The sequence below is a fragment of the Ictalurus punctatus genome, chromosome 21 (assembly GCF_001660625.3).
Source record: "Ictalurus punctatus breed USDA103 chromosome 21, Coco_2.0, whole genome shotgun sequence".
Lineage (NCBI taxonomy): Eukaryota > Metazoa > Chordata > Actinopteri > Siluriformes > Ictaluridae > Ictalurus > Ictalurus punctatus.
In genome coordinates, this window is record NC_030436.2 from 3,462,322 (window position 1) to 3,480,000 (window position 17,679).

General features: G+C 45.7%; 1 protein-coding gene across 1 annotated transcript in view; it reads left to right on the forward strand.

The window, feature by feature from the left end:
• The window catches only part of atg7 (ATG7 autophagy related 7 homolog (S. cerevisiae)), a 115,126-nt gene that overhangs the window by 58,323 nt on the left and 39,124 nt on the right, over positions 1-17,679 (forward strand). The window contains exons 18-19 of the mRNA XM_017450797.3: positions 454-534; positions 10,369-10,491. Of these exons, the coding sequence (XP_017306286.1) occupies positions 454-534; positions 10,369-10,491 (204 nt within the window). The remainder of the gene's footprint in view (positions 1-453; positions 535-10,368; positions 10,492-17,679) is intronic.

The window sequence follows — 17,679 nt, forward strand, 5'->3', positions numbered from 1 at the left end:
CATCTCACAGCTCTAGGGTCCCAGGTTTAATCCTGAACGTCTGTGGTCTGTGTAGAATTTCTCTGCATGTTCTCCTCATGGTTGCTTAGGTTTCCTCTGGGGTCTCTGGTTTTCTCCCACTTCCCAAAGACACGCTGGTAAGGGGAATGCCCATGATAAATTGCCCACGTGTGCGATGGTGTCCTTCGATAGCCTGGTGTCCCATCTAGGGGTACATCTCGCACAGCCGTGTTCCTGGGATAGATTCTGGATCCACCGTGACCATGACCAGGACAAAACGCTTACTTAAGCTGAATGAAGGAGTGTAATCAAATAAATCAATCAGTACGGAGTATCACCGAGCTCCAGAATGAATGTGCAACACATCCGAGCTCATGTACTACCACAAGATGGCACTGTGGTTAATGATTTAGCACTGGCTCATCACAATTTTTTTTTTTTTTATCTTTACAGATTCGAGGCTTCCTCTCCAGATTTGACAATGTTCTTCCTGCCAGCTTGGCCTTTGATAAATGCACTGCCTGCTCACAAGTGGTAAGTCATGTCACTGTGTAGGTTTCATTGCAGTTCACACCAATAGTCTGTTTTTAGGGATTTATTAATTCGTCATCCACAGTGCACACTGTCACAGAGGTTAGAGTTGCGACATGAGATTTCCAGAAAACTTTTTGTTGTATGAAGTCATTTTTAAGGATGAAGCCTTCGCCTGTCAGTCCACACCGACGGGTTTAATGATTGGCTAATCCTTTGCTCTTTTTTTCTTTCTGACACATTTTCTGATGCAATGTTTACATTTCTCAATACGACAGTGAGGTAGTTCCTGTAATTACATGTCATTTTAGTCATACAGAGGCATATCACAGTAATTCACCTACATGTCTGAGGAGAACGTTGATATCCCTGACAGTTTGCTCTCGTTTTCACGGTCATGACGTTTACTCTAGCCGTTATTCGCTCGACTCTGTGTTTGTCACTATTTTCTGCACTAACCATTCGAACGGTGAGTGTATCGAGTGTTCACCTTTCACCAAAAGCACATCATAACAAGCTCCATTTGCATCTGAACAGGAATGACATGAATTAGATTTTTGAGAAAGACTCATTAAAATGAACAACAATGAAACTCGTGCTGCGAAAATACGAACGGTTTAATTACAGTCCCGTCTGAAAGTATTGGAACGGCAAGGGCAGTTCTTTTGGTTTTGCTTTACACTGAAGCTATTTGGGTTTGAGAGCAGAAGATGAATATGAGACGATAGAATTTCAGCTTTCGTTTTTTCCTGATATTTATATCTAGATGTGTTTAAACAGATTAGAACATGGCATTTTTTTTTGGAGTCAGGCCACCCGATTTTTAGGTGAGGTAATGTATTGGAACAGATAGACTTTAACACTTAATATTTCATTGCATATCCTTTACTTGCAATAAGTGCATCAAGCCTGCGACCCACTGACATCACTAAACTGTTGCATTTTTCTTTTGTGATGCTTTTACGGGCTTTATACTGCAGCGCCTTTCGGGTGTTGTTGGGTTGCTGCTCGGTTGGGTTAAGGTCTGGTGATTTGTCTCGGCCAGTCTAAAACCGTCACTTTTTGGGTCATTGTTTTGCTGCATAATGAAGTTTCTCCCAAGAAGATTGGAGGCATTTCTCTGTACGTTGATGGACAGATTGTTTCTGTAGACCTCTGAATTCATTCTGCGTCTACCGTCATGAGTTACATCATCAAAGAAGATTAGTGAGTCCGTTCCAGAAGCAGCCATGCAAGCCCAAGCCATGACACTCCCTCCACCATGCTTGACCAATGAGCTTGCGTGTTTTGGATCTCATGATCTAAATGCTTTCTTTCTCCAAACGTTGGTCTTTCCATCACTTTGGTAGAGGTTAATATCGGTTCCAAAACTTTTGTGGCTCATCTTTTGTATTTCTTTGCAAATTCCAATCTGACCTTCTGATTCTCACTGCTCATGAGTGTTTTGCATCTTGTGGTATGGCCTCAATATTTCTGCTCTCGAGGACTTCTTCAAAGGATGGACTGTGATACCTTCACCCCTACCCTTTGAAGGTTGTTGGGGATGTAATTAACTGTTGTTTTGTGTTTTTTCTTCACAGCTGTCATGATGTCTCTATCGTCAATTGCTGTTGTTTTCCTTGGCTGACCTGTTCAGTATCTGGTTGTTAGTACACCAGTGGTTTCTTTCTTTTTCAGGACATTTCAAATTGTTGTATTGGCTATGCCCGATGCTTGCTCTGCTTGATGGCTCTGATAGATTTTCTTGCTTTTCTCTGCTTCAAAATGGTTTTCTCCCATAGACGGCTCTCTGGTCTTCATGTTGGTTTATCCTTTTTTAACAACAACTGCAGTCTTCACAGGTGAAACCCAGGGCTCAAAGCAAGAGTGGGCATTCAGAGCTATTAACTGTTTAAACAGTCAATCTAACAGGGCACACCTGGGCAACATGAAACACGTGTTTTTTTTAACCTAAAACTCAGATGTCTTCATTGTATAGCAAAAACAAGTTTTTATTTGTATGATTTTTGTTTATCTACATTTATTTCATGCATTTCATTTTGTCCCACATGGAAACACAGGCCATGTGCATGTCTACTACAGAGAGGCCATATGGTGTGTGTTAGTGTCCAGTTGTGTGTTGATGTCAGTGGCGTATGTGAGTAATTAGGACAGGATTGAAGTGTTTTTTCCCTGGAGAGACTCGCTGCTCGCTGTTGTTGAGTCCCATAAATCAGCTCGGGTGTGCAATCTCTTCTCCATGTGAGGATTTGTTGTGTTGCTCTCTATGTATGTATGTATGTATGTATGTATATAATATACAGTGTCCTCCACTGATATCGGCACCCTTGGTAAATATGAGGCAGAAAAATTGTCCTTATTGTTTAACCTTATTATCTTTGGAGGAATGGTCTCCGATCCCTCGCCATGTATTCTCCAACCTCATCAGCATTGTAGGAGACTCAGAGCTGTTATCTTGGCAACGGGAGGTAGCACAAAGTGTTGACTAAAAGGGTGCCAATAATTGTTGCGCACCTATATCTCCCTCCCCCTCTCTCTCACCCCCTCTCTCTCCCTCCCTCCCCAGTAAATGCGAGTGTTGGATAGAAGGACACTGTCTTTTTTTTTATTATCCCATATAACGTATATGGAAAGAGTCTCCTGTCCGTGCTTTATAACAGTCAGTAAGTTTCCTGACATGGGAAAGTCTTCAGGACTTCAAGGTTGACTAGGCAGGATTTGATAAGTAAATAAAACATTTCCACATCATTTTAGTGAAATATATTTATGGTTTCATCAAGTAGCATTGCCAAAATACTGTATATTATAGGCAGAAAAACCCAACTTTGGCCAGAACTAAAGTTTTATGACTTTTGAGGGGGTTTTTTTTATAATCAGGTGGTTCTGCCCAGGAACGTGTTTATGTGTCTGTCTATCTTATCTGTGTGTTTAAGGATCTATCTGCTTGTTTATCAGTCTAGTTATATGTTAATCTTTTGGGGTATCAGTTCCTGTCTAGAATCACATTGTAGAGTTTTAGTCAAAGATGTGACGGAACATTTTATTGATTTAAACACTAGAAACATGTTCATCTCCGAGATGAAATCTGGGACCGTTTCTGCTCTCTGGCCTCCGTCCTGCAGTTGTGTGTGAGTGCTGTTGCTTCTGCTGTTGGCTGTGTGCAGCAAGAAAACCATGGAAACAAAACAATCAAGGCTTCAGTGGACAATTGCTTGTAAATTTAGTTTTCTGTTTCCTTCTCCTTTAAGCCTGGCCGAGGACTGCCTGGAAACCAACAGAACCTGACATGAAAAGACTAGGCAAATGTTCGTCACCTGAAAATATCAGTGTGCACAAAGATAATGTGCGTGTGAAATTGAACCACCACAATTTTACTGTATTTCATTGGGGTTTTTTTTTTTTTCTTTTCTGAGGAGGCTGTCAAAAATGAGAACGGTTCCCTCCTGTTCAAAACACATTATAAGTACAGCTGTTTTCTAAGATTCTGGATTTGGACAAATTTGAAGGCAGCACACCCATAATTCGGATCCCTGGCTGAGCGTGCTATATTTCCATATTTATCACAATGAAATGAAAAATAACCGCATGCCTAATTATGGGTGTTTATTTTCCAACTCTAATGAACACACAGCATAAACAGTGGCTTCAAAGAGCAAACACAGAGTCTGTGAAGTGTTGTCATGCGGGAGGCCGAAGCGTCGGAGCCTCTCTCAGCAGCTACTGAGGGGAAGTCATGAGAACCGGAGGAGGGAAAATAGGCCAAGCTAGGAAGCCTCTGTCTATGTAAACCAGATGTGCAGCTCCCCCAAAGCAGCCTCACATACACACGCAAGCTGCGTCACACGGTCGCCATGGCTTAATGGGCCGCATCAGTCAGGAGGTGCCAGATCGAGGGGATCTACTGCTGGAAAATATAATGAAACCTTGTAAAAGTTGTTCCTGCTACTGCGTTGCTAAGCAAGAGTTTGTTTACAAGCACAGTCATAAACGCAACACGAGCAACGTCCTTGGGAGAGAAATATGGGCTTTGGTTCAAAATAAAGGAAAAACAATGCTCCTGTAATGTACCTCTGATTTTATAATCTGTGCTTTTAAAGTAAGCCAGGGCCACGCAACAGTAGTACAAAATACTTAAAGACAATTTTCATGATAAACACTTTACATTTGCTAACAAAGTGCAAGCAGAACAGGTCGGCGATATGGAATACCGAAGGTCTCCCATGTGACGCAACAGAAAAGTGTTCACCTTGTCATTGGGAGATCTGAATCGGAGCAATGCCATCGGAAACAGCGCTGAGCAGGACAAAAGCAGAACGGAGCATCTGAACTGAGGGGGAGAGAATATTTGATTCATTCTTGAAAAGAATGGGATGAGATATTCAATGGGGAAATATGGTGCCTTATAAGGTCACTCTTTTGTATTTCCGCATAATTGATTTCGTCAATTCTGCACAATTGTTCATTGTGGAGATTATCTGAGCGAAAGGAATAAGCCATTCTCTTTCTGTCTCCCTTATCAGTGATGGAAAAGTTAGGTAAGCCGAACCAGAAGAAAACACGCACACACACACACACACACACACACAGTTTGCATCTTGGTTAATGAAATTCTGGATGGAAACCTTCTTGATGTCTTCGATTAAGCAAATGGAAAATAACACTGTCAGGTTTATGCTCCCTTAAGGTCAATGAACAGACTTTGCCCCTGGTGCAGGAGTTTACCTTTTTACCTTGATCTTATTCACAAGAGAGCGTGAGCTAGACAAGCAGATACCAGCAGGTACCACTTCAGAAATTGTACCACTCGGTAAAGGTGAAGCAGGAGCTCAGTTTGTCGATGAAACTCTCTGTTTACTGCTCAATCTACATCCCTATCCTCACTGATGGACTTGTTCTGAGGATAGTCCATCCATCCATCCATCCATTCATCTTCTACCGCTTACTCCTTTTCAGGGTCACGGGGAACCTGGAGCCTATCCCAGGGAGCATCGGGCACTAGGCGGGGTACACCCTGGACAGGGTGCCAATCCATCGCAGGTTCTGAGGATAGTGATAAGGATAAAAAATAAGGTTGGGAGTACAGGTATCAGGCTTACTTCGCACTTACCCCGCGCTGCACCACACTCCCTTCGATCCTCCCGCACCGCTCGACTGGTCCCACCATCTCTCAGGGTACAAGGAAGGGATGCATCAAGACTCTTCTCCGTTCCAGGACCTAGGTGGTGGAATGAACTTCCCCTAGATGTACGAACAGCTGAGTCACTGGCAGTCTTCAAACAATGTCTAAAGACCCAACTCTTCCCGAAGTACTTGAATTCGCACTTTAAAACAAGTGTTGTCTGTGTGCTTTTTTTACTATATCATCTCCCGAACAGAGTTCTCAGACTGATGATACTCTTACTCCGTGACCTGGAGAACCAGTATCAGGATGTTTTTTATTGATAGAGACTTCGGAGCTTTTATGTAGGTCACTCTGGATAAGGACATCTGTCAAATGGCATGAATGTAAGTGTAAATTTTACTCTCCGTGATATGGTGAGGAGCTGGACAATCCAGTAGAGCCTCGGAGTGGAGTCACTGCTCATATTATTTGAGAGGAGCAAGTTGAGGTGGTACTCGGAAAGCTTGCAAAGATGCAAGTAGTTTCCACTGTAAGTTCTGCATCAAGGTGCATTGTAATATATGCAATACACATATCAAATAATTACACCGATTAGAAAGAACATTAAAATCGCCTGCCTATTGGGTTCGTCCACCTTGTACTGCCAAAACAGCTCTGGCCCGTCGAGGCATGGACTCCACAAGACCTCTGAAGGTGTGCTGTGGTATCTGGCACAAAGATGTCAGTAGCAGATCGTTTTAGTCCTGCAAGTTGCGAGGTGGAGCCTCCATGGATCTGACTTGTTTGTCCAGGACATCCCGCAGACGCTCGATCGGATTGAGATCTGGGGAATTTGGAGGCAAATCAACATCAACACCTTGAACTCTTTGTCATGTTCCTCAAACCATTCCTGAGCCATTTTTGCAGCGTGGCAGGGCACATTATCCTGCTGGAAGAGGCCACTGCTATTAGTGAATATTGTTGCCATGAAGGGGTGTATTTGGCATTTCTTCCCCAGGTAAGTAATGCACACACACCTGGCTTTCCACCCGATGTAAAAGAAAACACGATTCATCAGACCAGGTCACCTCCTTCCATTGCTCCATGGTCCAGTTCTGATGTTCACATGCCCATTGTAGGCGCTTTTAGTGGTAGATAAGGGTCAGCATGGCCACTCTGACCGGTCTGCAGCTACGCAGCCCCATAAGCAGAAAGCTGCGATGCACTGTGTGTTCTGACACCTTTCTATCATAGCCAGCTTTAACTTTTTCAGCAATTTGTGCTGCAGTAGCTCTTCTGTGGGATCGGACCAGACGGATTAGCCTTCGCGCAATGAGCCTTGGGTGCCCATGACCCTGTCACTGGCTCACCAGTCGATCTTCCTTGGACCACTTTTGGTAGGTACTCACCACTGCATACTGGGAACACCCCACAAGACTGGGCATTTTGGAGATGCTCTGACCCGGTCATCTAGCCATCACAATCTGGCCCTTGTCAAAGTCGCTCACATCCTGGACGCAGGACCTGGAAAGCATAATGATAACACGTTATGCTAAGGAGAAAATGATTCTGCTTGTCCAATATGGCTGCCCACATAATGACAGCGTTTTGTTCATGTTTACATATTACAATAAGTTTCACTATGTCTTAAACCACAACGAATCTGAGTGAGATATTTCTGGGGACAAAAATATTTTAGGATACCCAAGAATTAATTTCAGGGCAGATGAGGAAATGTGATAAATAAAACCATGATCTCTGTGCAATTAAACGTTCTCGTGCACTAGTAGAAGCAGTGGTGCTATTCAGACTTTTTCATTTAAACATTTAAGAAATAAAATATCTAGTAACCACACATCTTGCCTTATGACGCTAGATTTATTTTGATTTTTCTCCTCCTACTTTATTGGCCGTCACCTCAATGTGCCTGAGCTCAGAGTTGAGCTATCCGGCTTTCAAACAGAAACGGGCGGAAATCTCATTTGGCTACTTCTGTATCTTACTATCACACCTAGTAGCCAATAAAATGGGATTAAACCTACTAAGGGACAGGTTTGTTTTACGTCTAGGGCGATTACATATGGAGGAATCGTAATGGTGACTTCTCCACTTTTTATGAACACCATTATCGGGTAATCACTATACAAAACAGTGTACATGTACTGCATGTGTGTGTTATGTTAACCATTGTCGAATAAGCATTTGGAACTGTCATAAAATATTTTAAAAGCGAAATCCACTGCACTTAAGCCTCTGTGTGAGACTTCCATTTTGTGTTAGCTACCTTAGTCCCATAGCACTACTCCAAAAATACATTTGAGCTTCGTGGGAAGATGTGTACATGTGATGTCTTTTTTTTTTTTTTCTTTTTTTCTTACCCAAACCATTCCTTCAATGCTTCTTAATAGACATCATATAATTATACCTTTATTGAATTTAAGATCGGTTTCCTAAAATAAGCAGGCTGTGCAATTCACAACACTGTGAAGCCACTTCAGTGCGTTATACGCAGCTCCGTGACTTACTGCACTGGCTGCCAGACCTCCAAACGTCACGTTTGCCCTGAATTGGGGACGTTGTCGTTGTTTAATTCCATGCTACTTGGTACCGTAAGTGTACTCCACCCTGTCAGTCGTCTGTGTCTGGCTCGTTTAAAGCAGACGCCACTCTGCCGCTCAACACACACACACACACACACACGCACACACACTGCTGCTTATTCATCACAGCCCGCAGAAACTCTATCTCTCTGCAGAGTGAGGCTGTGAAAGGTGTGCGGTGATAAGGGAGAGTGTGTAATGGAGAAAGTGGCCATGTCTGGGCCTCAGTCCTACACGTCTGCCTTTAGTCATGTACCTTTCCCTTCTATTTCATTTTGCTCCTTTTTACTATGCACAGCTGCACTTCATTCCTGCACCGTTTCTGTCTTAAGCTCCCGGAATGATGCGTTTACTATTTTACGATCGCTGTCTGTCTTTGTAGCTGTCTACTTGCCTTTGTCTATGTAGCTACTTCCTAAACTATTTGTATCTCTCTGTGTAGCTGTCTATCTACCGAAATAACTGTCTTGTTGTCTACTTGTCTGTCTTTCTAGCTGTCTGACTATCTAAATAACTGTCTGTCTGGCCACCCAGAGGTCTGTTTATTTGTCTGGCTAGCTGTCTGTCAGTGTACTAGCTGTTTATCAATCGAGATAACTGTCCTGCAGTCTACCCATCAGTTTGTCTGTGTAGAAGTCTGTCTATCTAGCTGTGAAACCTATCCAATTAAGTGAACTGTCCCTCTGTCTACTTGTCTATCTGTCTAGCCATCTGTCTATTGCGATGACTCTGTCTGTTTACCCACCAGTCTGTCCGGTTTTCTGTCTAGCTGTCTGTCCAGCTGTTATCTAGCTGTCTGACTCTCCTGAAAACTATCCTTCTGTCTTCCTGTCTGTCTGCCCAGCTTTTTAGGCATCTAGATATTATCCCTCTGTCGACCCGTCTCTCTGTCTTACTATATCTAGGTTTCTGTAATTTTAAACTCACTGTGGTATGTTTAAAGCCCCAGTGTCCCTGGATGCTTGTTTATACAGACTGTACTCCTCATACATAATACTGAAGTTTAGCATTCTCTCAAAGAAGAATCAACAGTTTTGCACAGGTTGCTCAATACTTTTCTGTCTCTGATTTACAAATGACATTATTTACATTATATTTGACATATACCTGTATGATATTTACCCGTGGGCATGAGGTACTTTTCCATATGGCTACGTCTCTGTGTGCTCCAAAATCACCTCTGGTGTTTATCGCCAAAAAGCTCTATTTTGGTTTCATCTGACCATAGAACCTGATCCCATTTGAAGTTCCAGTAGTGTCTGGCACACTGAAGACACTCGAGTTTGTTTTTGGATGAGAGTAGAGGCTTTTTTCTTGAAACCCTTCCAAACAACTTGTGCTGATGTATGAGACTTCAGATTGTAGTTTTGGAGACTTTCTGACCCCAAGACACAACTAACATCTGCAATTCTCCAGCTGTGATCCTTGGAGATTTTTTGTCCACTCGAACCGTCCTCTTCACAGTGCGTTGAGACGATATAGACACACGTCCAATTCCAGGTCGATTCATAACATTTCCAGTTGACTGGAACTTCTTAATTATTGCCCTGGTGGTGGAAATGGACATTTACAATGCTTGTGCTATTTTCTTATAGACACTTCCCATTGTGTGAAGCTCAACAACCTTTTGCAGCACATCACGGCTACATTCCTTGGTCTTACCCATTGTTGTGAATGGCTAAAGGAATCTGGCCTATGTGTTACCTCGTATTTATACCCTGTAACACAGGAAGTCATTGTTGAACAATTTCCTGTTCCTAGTCACCCAGGAGTACTAAAAAACTAGAAAATCAATGGGAATAAACTTCAAATATATTTTTCTCATATGAATTCATAGGGGTGCCAATAATTCTTGCACACCTATATTTAACAAAGATAGAATTTTGGGGGGATCAACCTGTGTTTTTGCACTTGTTTGATATCCATGAGAGCAGAGTACTTTTGTGATTATTATTTTATTTTATTTTAACAAAAGATCAAAAGGTTAAATAATAAAGACAATTGGTCACAGCCGCCTTTGCTCATATTTACCAAGGGTGCCAATATTACTGGGCGGCACTGTGTATATAGCGAAACATCACCTAATACAGCCTAATAATTCATTTAGTCTAAATATGAATTCATTTTCATTCACAGGTCCTGGACCATTACGAGCGTGAAGGATTCCAGTTTTTGTCCAAGGTGTTCAACTCGTCTCACTCCTTCCTGGAGGATTTGACGGGTCTGACCCTGCTGCATCAGGAGACACAGGCTGCTGAGGTGAGTCTTCCTCCTTCCTTGTTGTCTTCCTCATTTCTCTAAGACCGATATTCATCACAGCGCATAAATATCATTATAAATACACGTGTCTGAAAAATCATTAGATATATTAGAGAGACCAGCATTTCATAAGGACTCTGACAAATCCGTGATTAAAGATGAGAGAAAGTAAGTCCACTGGAAGATCCTTAACTCTGACATGAGTATAGATGAGACCATTAGGGGGGAAAAAAGAGGATAATATCGTTTACACATTTAGAAACTTTGTGAACTCGAGCTGAAGTGGACATACTAATCACCGTTTATGGTAAATGTTGTGAGGAATTAGCCCGGGGAAGGGCGGCGTACAGACCCACAGGAGACAGAAGGATGGTTGTAAGCGGTGGTTTATTGTGGCTAGGGTGAAGTGAATGGGTTATAAGTGGATAAGCGCGGGGTTTTGTGGAGGCGTGGCGGCCGGCGGAGTCTACTCGTGGCGGAGGCGGGATTCCCGAGGCGGGGCGGGGGGTTTTCCCGGGCCGGCGTCCTCCGTGTGTGCGACTCTCACTATCCGGCGGTCTCGTCCGCGCTTGTGCCTTCTGAAGAGAGGGAGAGAGAGAGAGATTAGCGTGGGGCGTGAGGTTACCGTCGTGATCGGAGATTGCACATCGCTGCAAACACGCACGGCGTCCGTCTTGACGCTACGATATTCTCCTCCCCCTTCCCAGCCGGAAGCGCGCCCTTTTATCCTCCTCCACCGTCGCCTGAGTGGTGGGACTTCCCCGTTGGATCCGCCAATCGCTGGCCGGAGTCGCGTCAGCCCCGCCCTGCCGCGGCGGTCCTTCCGGCTGGCGGAATGTTCGGCAGGAGGCTGCCCACGTCGTGCCGGTGCGGCAGTTGGAGAAGGAGCGATTTCCTTCTTATGTGCGCCGGCACTCTGCCGGTCGCGACAGTACCCCCCCCTCAGCTCCGAGCCTACTGCCGCTCGGTGGTGGGCCCAGAGGGTGTCGGTGAGGGCTTCTTTTAGGGCCTGGAAGGCCCTTTCTGCATCGGCTGTCCACCTCACCTGGTCTGGCTGGCCCTTCTTTGTAAGGTCTGAGAGGGGAGAGGCTACAGCAGAAAAGTTAGGCACGAACCTGCGGTAGTAGCCCGCCAATCCCAAGAAGGCACGTACCTGGTTTTTTGATGTCGGACGCGGATAGTCCTTCACAGCCTCGATCTTCTTTAGTTGGGGCTTCAGCATTCCCCGTCCGATACGGTATCCCAGGTACTGGGCTTCCGTCAGCCCTGGGTGGCATTTCTTTGGGTTCGCTGTCAGGCCAGCCTCCCGGACGATGGGGCCCACCCTGTCAATCCTTGCTTGCCCCTTCACACGTCGCCGCGATCTCCGGGGCCCGGCTCTCGGTACCACCCGGAATCCGGGCCAGTCTCGTCCCAGGAGGAGGGGCACGGGGAGTTTGGGGATGATTCCGACCTGAAGGGGCCAGGTGCCGGCTTCGCCCCGGATCTGGACCTCGGCTGCGGGGACTTCCCGGGTGTCCCCATGGACGCAGGTCATGGTGAGCGTCCCGCTTGGGCGGCGTCCGTCAGGCAGGATGGAGGGCTGGGCGAGGGTCACCGTGCTCCCGGTGTCCAGTAGGGCGGTTACCGGTTTCCCTTCGACCCACACCGTCAAAGAGGGCGCCTCCGGCGGTTGCCGCTGATGGAGGGCGCAGCCTGCGAGCCATGGTTTTGTCAGCAGCCAGGCGGCTTCCCTCTCCGGCTCTGTAGGCATGGACTCATTTCGGGGGTGTTCACAAGTGGGCGCCCTCTGGGGGTTCCTCCAGGTGCAGGGCCGGGTCTGGCGGTCGGACCGGGGGCCCTGGGCACCGAGGGGCCGATCGAGGTGCTGCTGCTCCCCGGGGTCGAGCTCTAGGGTGGCCAAGGTTCGCTCCAGGACAGTCAGGAGTTCCTGGGGCGTAGTTGTGGCGTGTGCCCCCACAGCCTGTCTCTCTGCCCGTGGTAGCGCCCTCAGGAAACGGTCGACCGCCACTTTCTCTGCCACCTCTGAGGCGGTATGCCGATCCGGCCGGAGCCATCGTTTGGTGATCCGGATGAGGGCGCTCATCTGGCACCGTGGTCGGGCACCTGGTCGATAAACCCAGCGATGGAATTCAGTAGCTGCCTGGCCAGGGGTTCGGCCACACCATGCCAGGACTCCCTCCTTCATCGCCAGGTAGTCTGCGGCCTCCTCCGGCTCGAGGGCATAGTAGGCTGTTCGGGCCTCTCCCGTGAGTAGTGGGCCAAGGGCGCGTGGCCAATCTTCACGGTCCCACCCCTCCCGGCGGGCGATACTCTCGAAGGCTTCGAAGTACGCCTCGAGGTCCTCTTCGGGGCCGAGGGGGGGTAGTAGGCGGCGGATCTCACTGCTTGCGTCGGGGAGAGGCACGGAGGCGGCGGGGGCCTCAGTCCTCATGGCGATCAGTGTCTGTATGGCGACCTGAAGGCTCTCGGCGAGCTGCTGTGTCACAGCGTGCTGCTGGAGGCTGGCCTCCAGCAGGTATTGCAGGGTGCGGTCCATTTTGGGGGGGCTCCTTTTTTTTTTTTTTTTTCCTCTCTCTAACGCGTTTATTTATAAAATTATTATTTTTTTTTTTTTTTTTTTTTTTTTTTTTTTGTGTGGTAGGCGGGTATGTACTATGCCTGCATCCTCCACCAGTTGTGAGGAATTAGCCCGGGGAAGGGCGGCGTACAGACCCACAGGAGACAGAAGGATGGTTGTAAGCGGTGGTTTATTGTGGCTAGGGTGAAGTGAATGGGTTATAAGTGGATAAGCGCGGGGTTTTGTGGAGGCGTGGCGGCCGGCGGAGTCTACTCGTGGCGGAGGCGGGATTCCCGAGGCGGGGCGGGGGGTTTTCCCGGGCCGGCGTCCTCCGTGTGTGCGACTCTCACTATCCGGCGGTCTCGTCCGTGCTTGTGCCTTCTGAAGAGAGGGAGAGAGAGAGAGATTAGCGTGGGGCGTGAGGTTACCGTCGTGATCGGAGATTGCACATCGCTGCAAACACGCACGGCGTCCGTCTTGACGCTACGATATTCTCCTCCCCCTTCCCAGCCGGAAGCGCGCCCTTTTATCCTCCTCCACCGTCGCCTGAGTGGTGGGACTTCCCTGTTGGATCCGCCAATCGCTGGCCGGAGTCGCGTCAGCCCCGCCCTGCCGCGGCGGTCCTTCCGGCTGGCGGAATGTTCGGCAGGAGGCTGCCCACGTCGTGCCGGTGCGGCAGTTGGAGAAGGAGCGATTTCCTTCTTATGTGCGCCGGCACTCTGCCGGTCGCGACAATGTGTTCAGAGACCTTAAAAAAGAGACCTATTTGCAAACAATGGAATGTGTAATGTGACGGAGGAACGAGGGCAGAAATGTTAGAAATGTGTGGCATGGCATTTACAGCCATGTCCATGTGGCCTTCGTTTTTCATTTTGACCCTCTGGGGTTCGACGACCCTGCTGGATTTTTTTTTTTTCCTCGTGACGGCGGAAACAACTTCAAATACTCTTAAACTCAAAGGGTCTACTTTTATTGTTGCACACTCACAATAACAACAAAAAAACATGGGCTTTTGTAAAAGAAAGAGAAAATAAACTGTCTCTGTCTCCGCGAGAATCTTTCTGAAACACGTCACAAAAATGCACTGAAACTCGCCGAATACTCATCACCCGAACATGAAGCGTATGTCTAAAGAAAGCTTGACGTGTGTAATGTTTTAAATGAAATAATTCACATATTCTCCTGCGATGTAATCTGTGTGAAATTAAAGAGACGCACAGTGTCTCCTGGCTCGGCTGATTATCGGTGATGTGATCAGAGCGCGCTATTCATACGGTAATGCGCTTAAGCGATCTATGCGTCTTTATTGGTCACATGTACATATGCACAGTGAAATTCTTTTCTTCGCATACCCCAGGATGTTAGGAAGCTGGGGTCAGAGTGCAGGGTCAGCCACGATACAGCACCCGTGGAGCAGAGAGGGTTAAGGGCCTTGCTCAAGGGCCCAACAGTGGCAGCTTGGCAGTGCTGGGACTTGAACTCTGACCTTCTGATCAGTAACCCAGAGCCTTAACCGCCAAGCCGCCACTGTCTGAATGGTCAGAATCATATCCATCCAATCACAAACCATCCACCTTCTGTAATACTCTCGTCTCACCCTGTGTGCACTGGACACTAATAATAATAATAATAATAATAAATGTATGTTGAGCAGCAAATCAGCATATTAGAATGATTCCTGAAGGATCACGTGACACTGAAGAATGGCGAAATGATGCTGAAAATTCAGCTTTAATTTGATTTGACAGTTTCTTCGAATAGAAAACACTTATTTTAAATTGTAAAATATATTTCACAATATCACGGCTTTTACTGTATTATGGATCAAATAAACGCAGCCTTGGTGAGGAGCGGAGACTTGAAAATCTTACCGATCTAAAACTTTCGAACGGCGGTGTACGTCTGACGTTTTCAAGTAGAGTCTTTATGTAAGGAAAAGGATAGACTCCGATTATTTCTTTGAACTTCAACTTGATTTTGTGAATAAGCCACAGGCAGCACATTCGATCATTAAGTCTCCTCACATTCATTCTTCGACAGTCTTCACATTCCTCACCGATAGGCCCAGGGGAGGGGTCTTCATCTCCTCAGGTGTGAATCACATCGATATTCTATTCGTGATGATTCGCGACCACCACGCGTACAGCCTTCCTGACACCACAAGTGTCTTACAGAAGTTAAATGACTATATGGTTTTGTATGAATGGGAGATCAGAATGGTTTTCACATCGTTTTGTAGCAGAAACTCGAGGCCACAAGATCCAGTTCTCAAAAGTCATGTGGACAATGTGTAGTATGTGTTATATGGCCTTATACCAGTGACTTAAAATGTTTGTAATGCATAGAAGTTCTCAAAAATATAAACATGTACATACATTCTGCTGACATATTATTGTAGCCCTGTTTGTGCTGAATACAGTGTAATCAGACGTTAGCCATTAATATGTTTACAAGCACAAATGTCAAGGCATGTCAAAGCTTCTCCAGCGCCCAAAAACGCCCTCAGACTTCAGAGGGGCGAGTGAAATCTTAAAGTATTTCCTCCGAGTATTCTGGTTTCCTTCGCCAGTCCAAAGACGTGCGTTATAGTCTGATTGGCATTTCCAAATTGTCCGTAGTGTGTGTAATTGTGCCCTGCTATAGGTTATCCCGGGTTACCTGGGATAGGCTCCAGGCTCTCCATGACCCTGTGTAGGATAAGTGGTTCAGAAAATGAATGAATGTCATTTTGAATCTGATGGCATCAACGCGTCTCAAAAAACTTGGGACGGGGGCAACAAAAGGCTGGAGGTTAATTGGCAACATGATTTGGTATAAAAAGAGTATCTTAAAGAGGCAGAGTCTTTCAGAAGTAAAGATGGGCAGAGGTTCACCAATCTGCACCAATCTACAATTTGTGGAACGATTTCAGAATAATGTTCCTCAACGTAAAATTGTGAAGACTATGAATCTCTCATCATCTTCAGGACATAATATCATCAAACGATTCTGAGAAATCTGGAGAAATCTCACAAGGGACGAGGGTGAAAATCGATACCGCAAACCCGTGATCTTCAGGCCCTCAGGTGGCACTGCGTTCAAAACAGTTCAGTTCAGTTCGTTTATTTATAACAGCACGTTTAAAACAGCCTCAAGACTGACCAAAGTGCTGTACATGAGCAGGATAAACAAAAACAAAATTTGAAAACATAAGTAGCGACAATTAACATGTTAAAAGCTAAGGAAAACAAATACGTTTTCAGAAGTGATTTAAAAACTGATAAAGTGAGTAAACTGATCAATTTTTAGCTACTCGAAGTTGCACTGGCAAGCTATTCCACAATCTAGGCCCCACCTCAGAAAAGGCTCCATCTCCTCTGTTAATAAGTTAAGGTTACCAGAACTGAAACTTCTGGGAGGGTTGTAGGGACACTATAGATCAGACCGGTAGTTAGGAGCAAGGTTATGTAACCATTTGTACCCAAATGGAAGAATTTTAAAAGTCAATCCTAAATTGGACTGGAAGCCAATGGAGAGCTCGCAAAGTGGGAGTGGCACGATCATATTTACGACCGTTCTTGAGAAATTTGGCTGCAGCATTTTGAACCGGTTGAAGTCGCGCTACCTGGGACTTAGAAATACAAAGAATTGCAGTAATTCAAACACGAGGTTATAAAGGCATGAATGGCTATCTCAAGGGACTTTTCAGACAGAGCATGTTTTATTTTAGACCGCAAGCGAAGCTGAAAAAAGCTACAGGCAACAACAGAGGACACATGTTTATCTAATGCACAGCTTACACATCTGGAAAGACAACATCAATGCTGAAAGGTATATACAGGTTTTAGAGCAACATCTGCTTCCATCCAGATTCCATCCCATCTTTACTTCTGCAAGTCTCTGCGTCTCTAAGATACTCTTCATACCCAGTCATGTTACTGTCCTGTTGCCAGTTAATCTAATTAGTTGCAAAATGTTCCTCCAGCTGTTTCTTTTTAACAACTCTTTTTACTTTTCCAGCCTTTTGTCGTCCCGTCCCAACTTTTTTGAGACGTGTCGCGGCTATGGAATTCAAAATTACCTTATTTTTTTTTTCTTAAAACGGTACATTTCCCCAGTTTAAACATTCGATGGGTTTTCCATGTCCGTATTGTGAAGAACGTACGGGTTTGTGAGATTTGCTAAATCGCTGCATTCGGTTTTCATTTCACATTTTACACGGCGTCCCAACTTTTTTGGAATCGCGGTCGCATTAAATGACGTGTAAGCGTGTTCCAAATATCCGCTACTCTTGACCCCCCCCTGGAGAGAAGGACCCTTTGGAGTTCTCGCTGTGAAGGCTGTCTAGTCATGATCATTGAGAACGAACCACAGCAGGCGTCTGTCTATGATTTTAAACAGTTACGCGTCCTCGTTTGATGTCGGATTCAAAGTCGACTTTAAAGTGCACGTTGTCTCGTCGAACTTCGAGTCCGGACGACTCGTTCCCATGTGCTGACGGATGTGGGAATCCATTTTTCTAAAGGGGGCAGAGTATTTATGGTTCCGTATCGGCTTCTTTCCCCCCGTGAATGAGACCTTTGTTAGGTCAATCCGTGAGTGTGAGAGTTCAGATTTTCTCAGGGTTGCCTTTACTTGAGCGTGTAGTC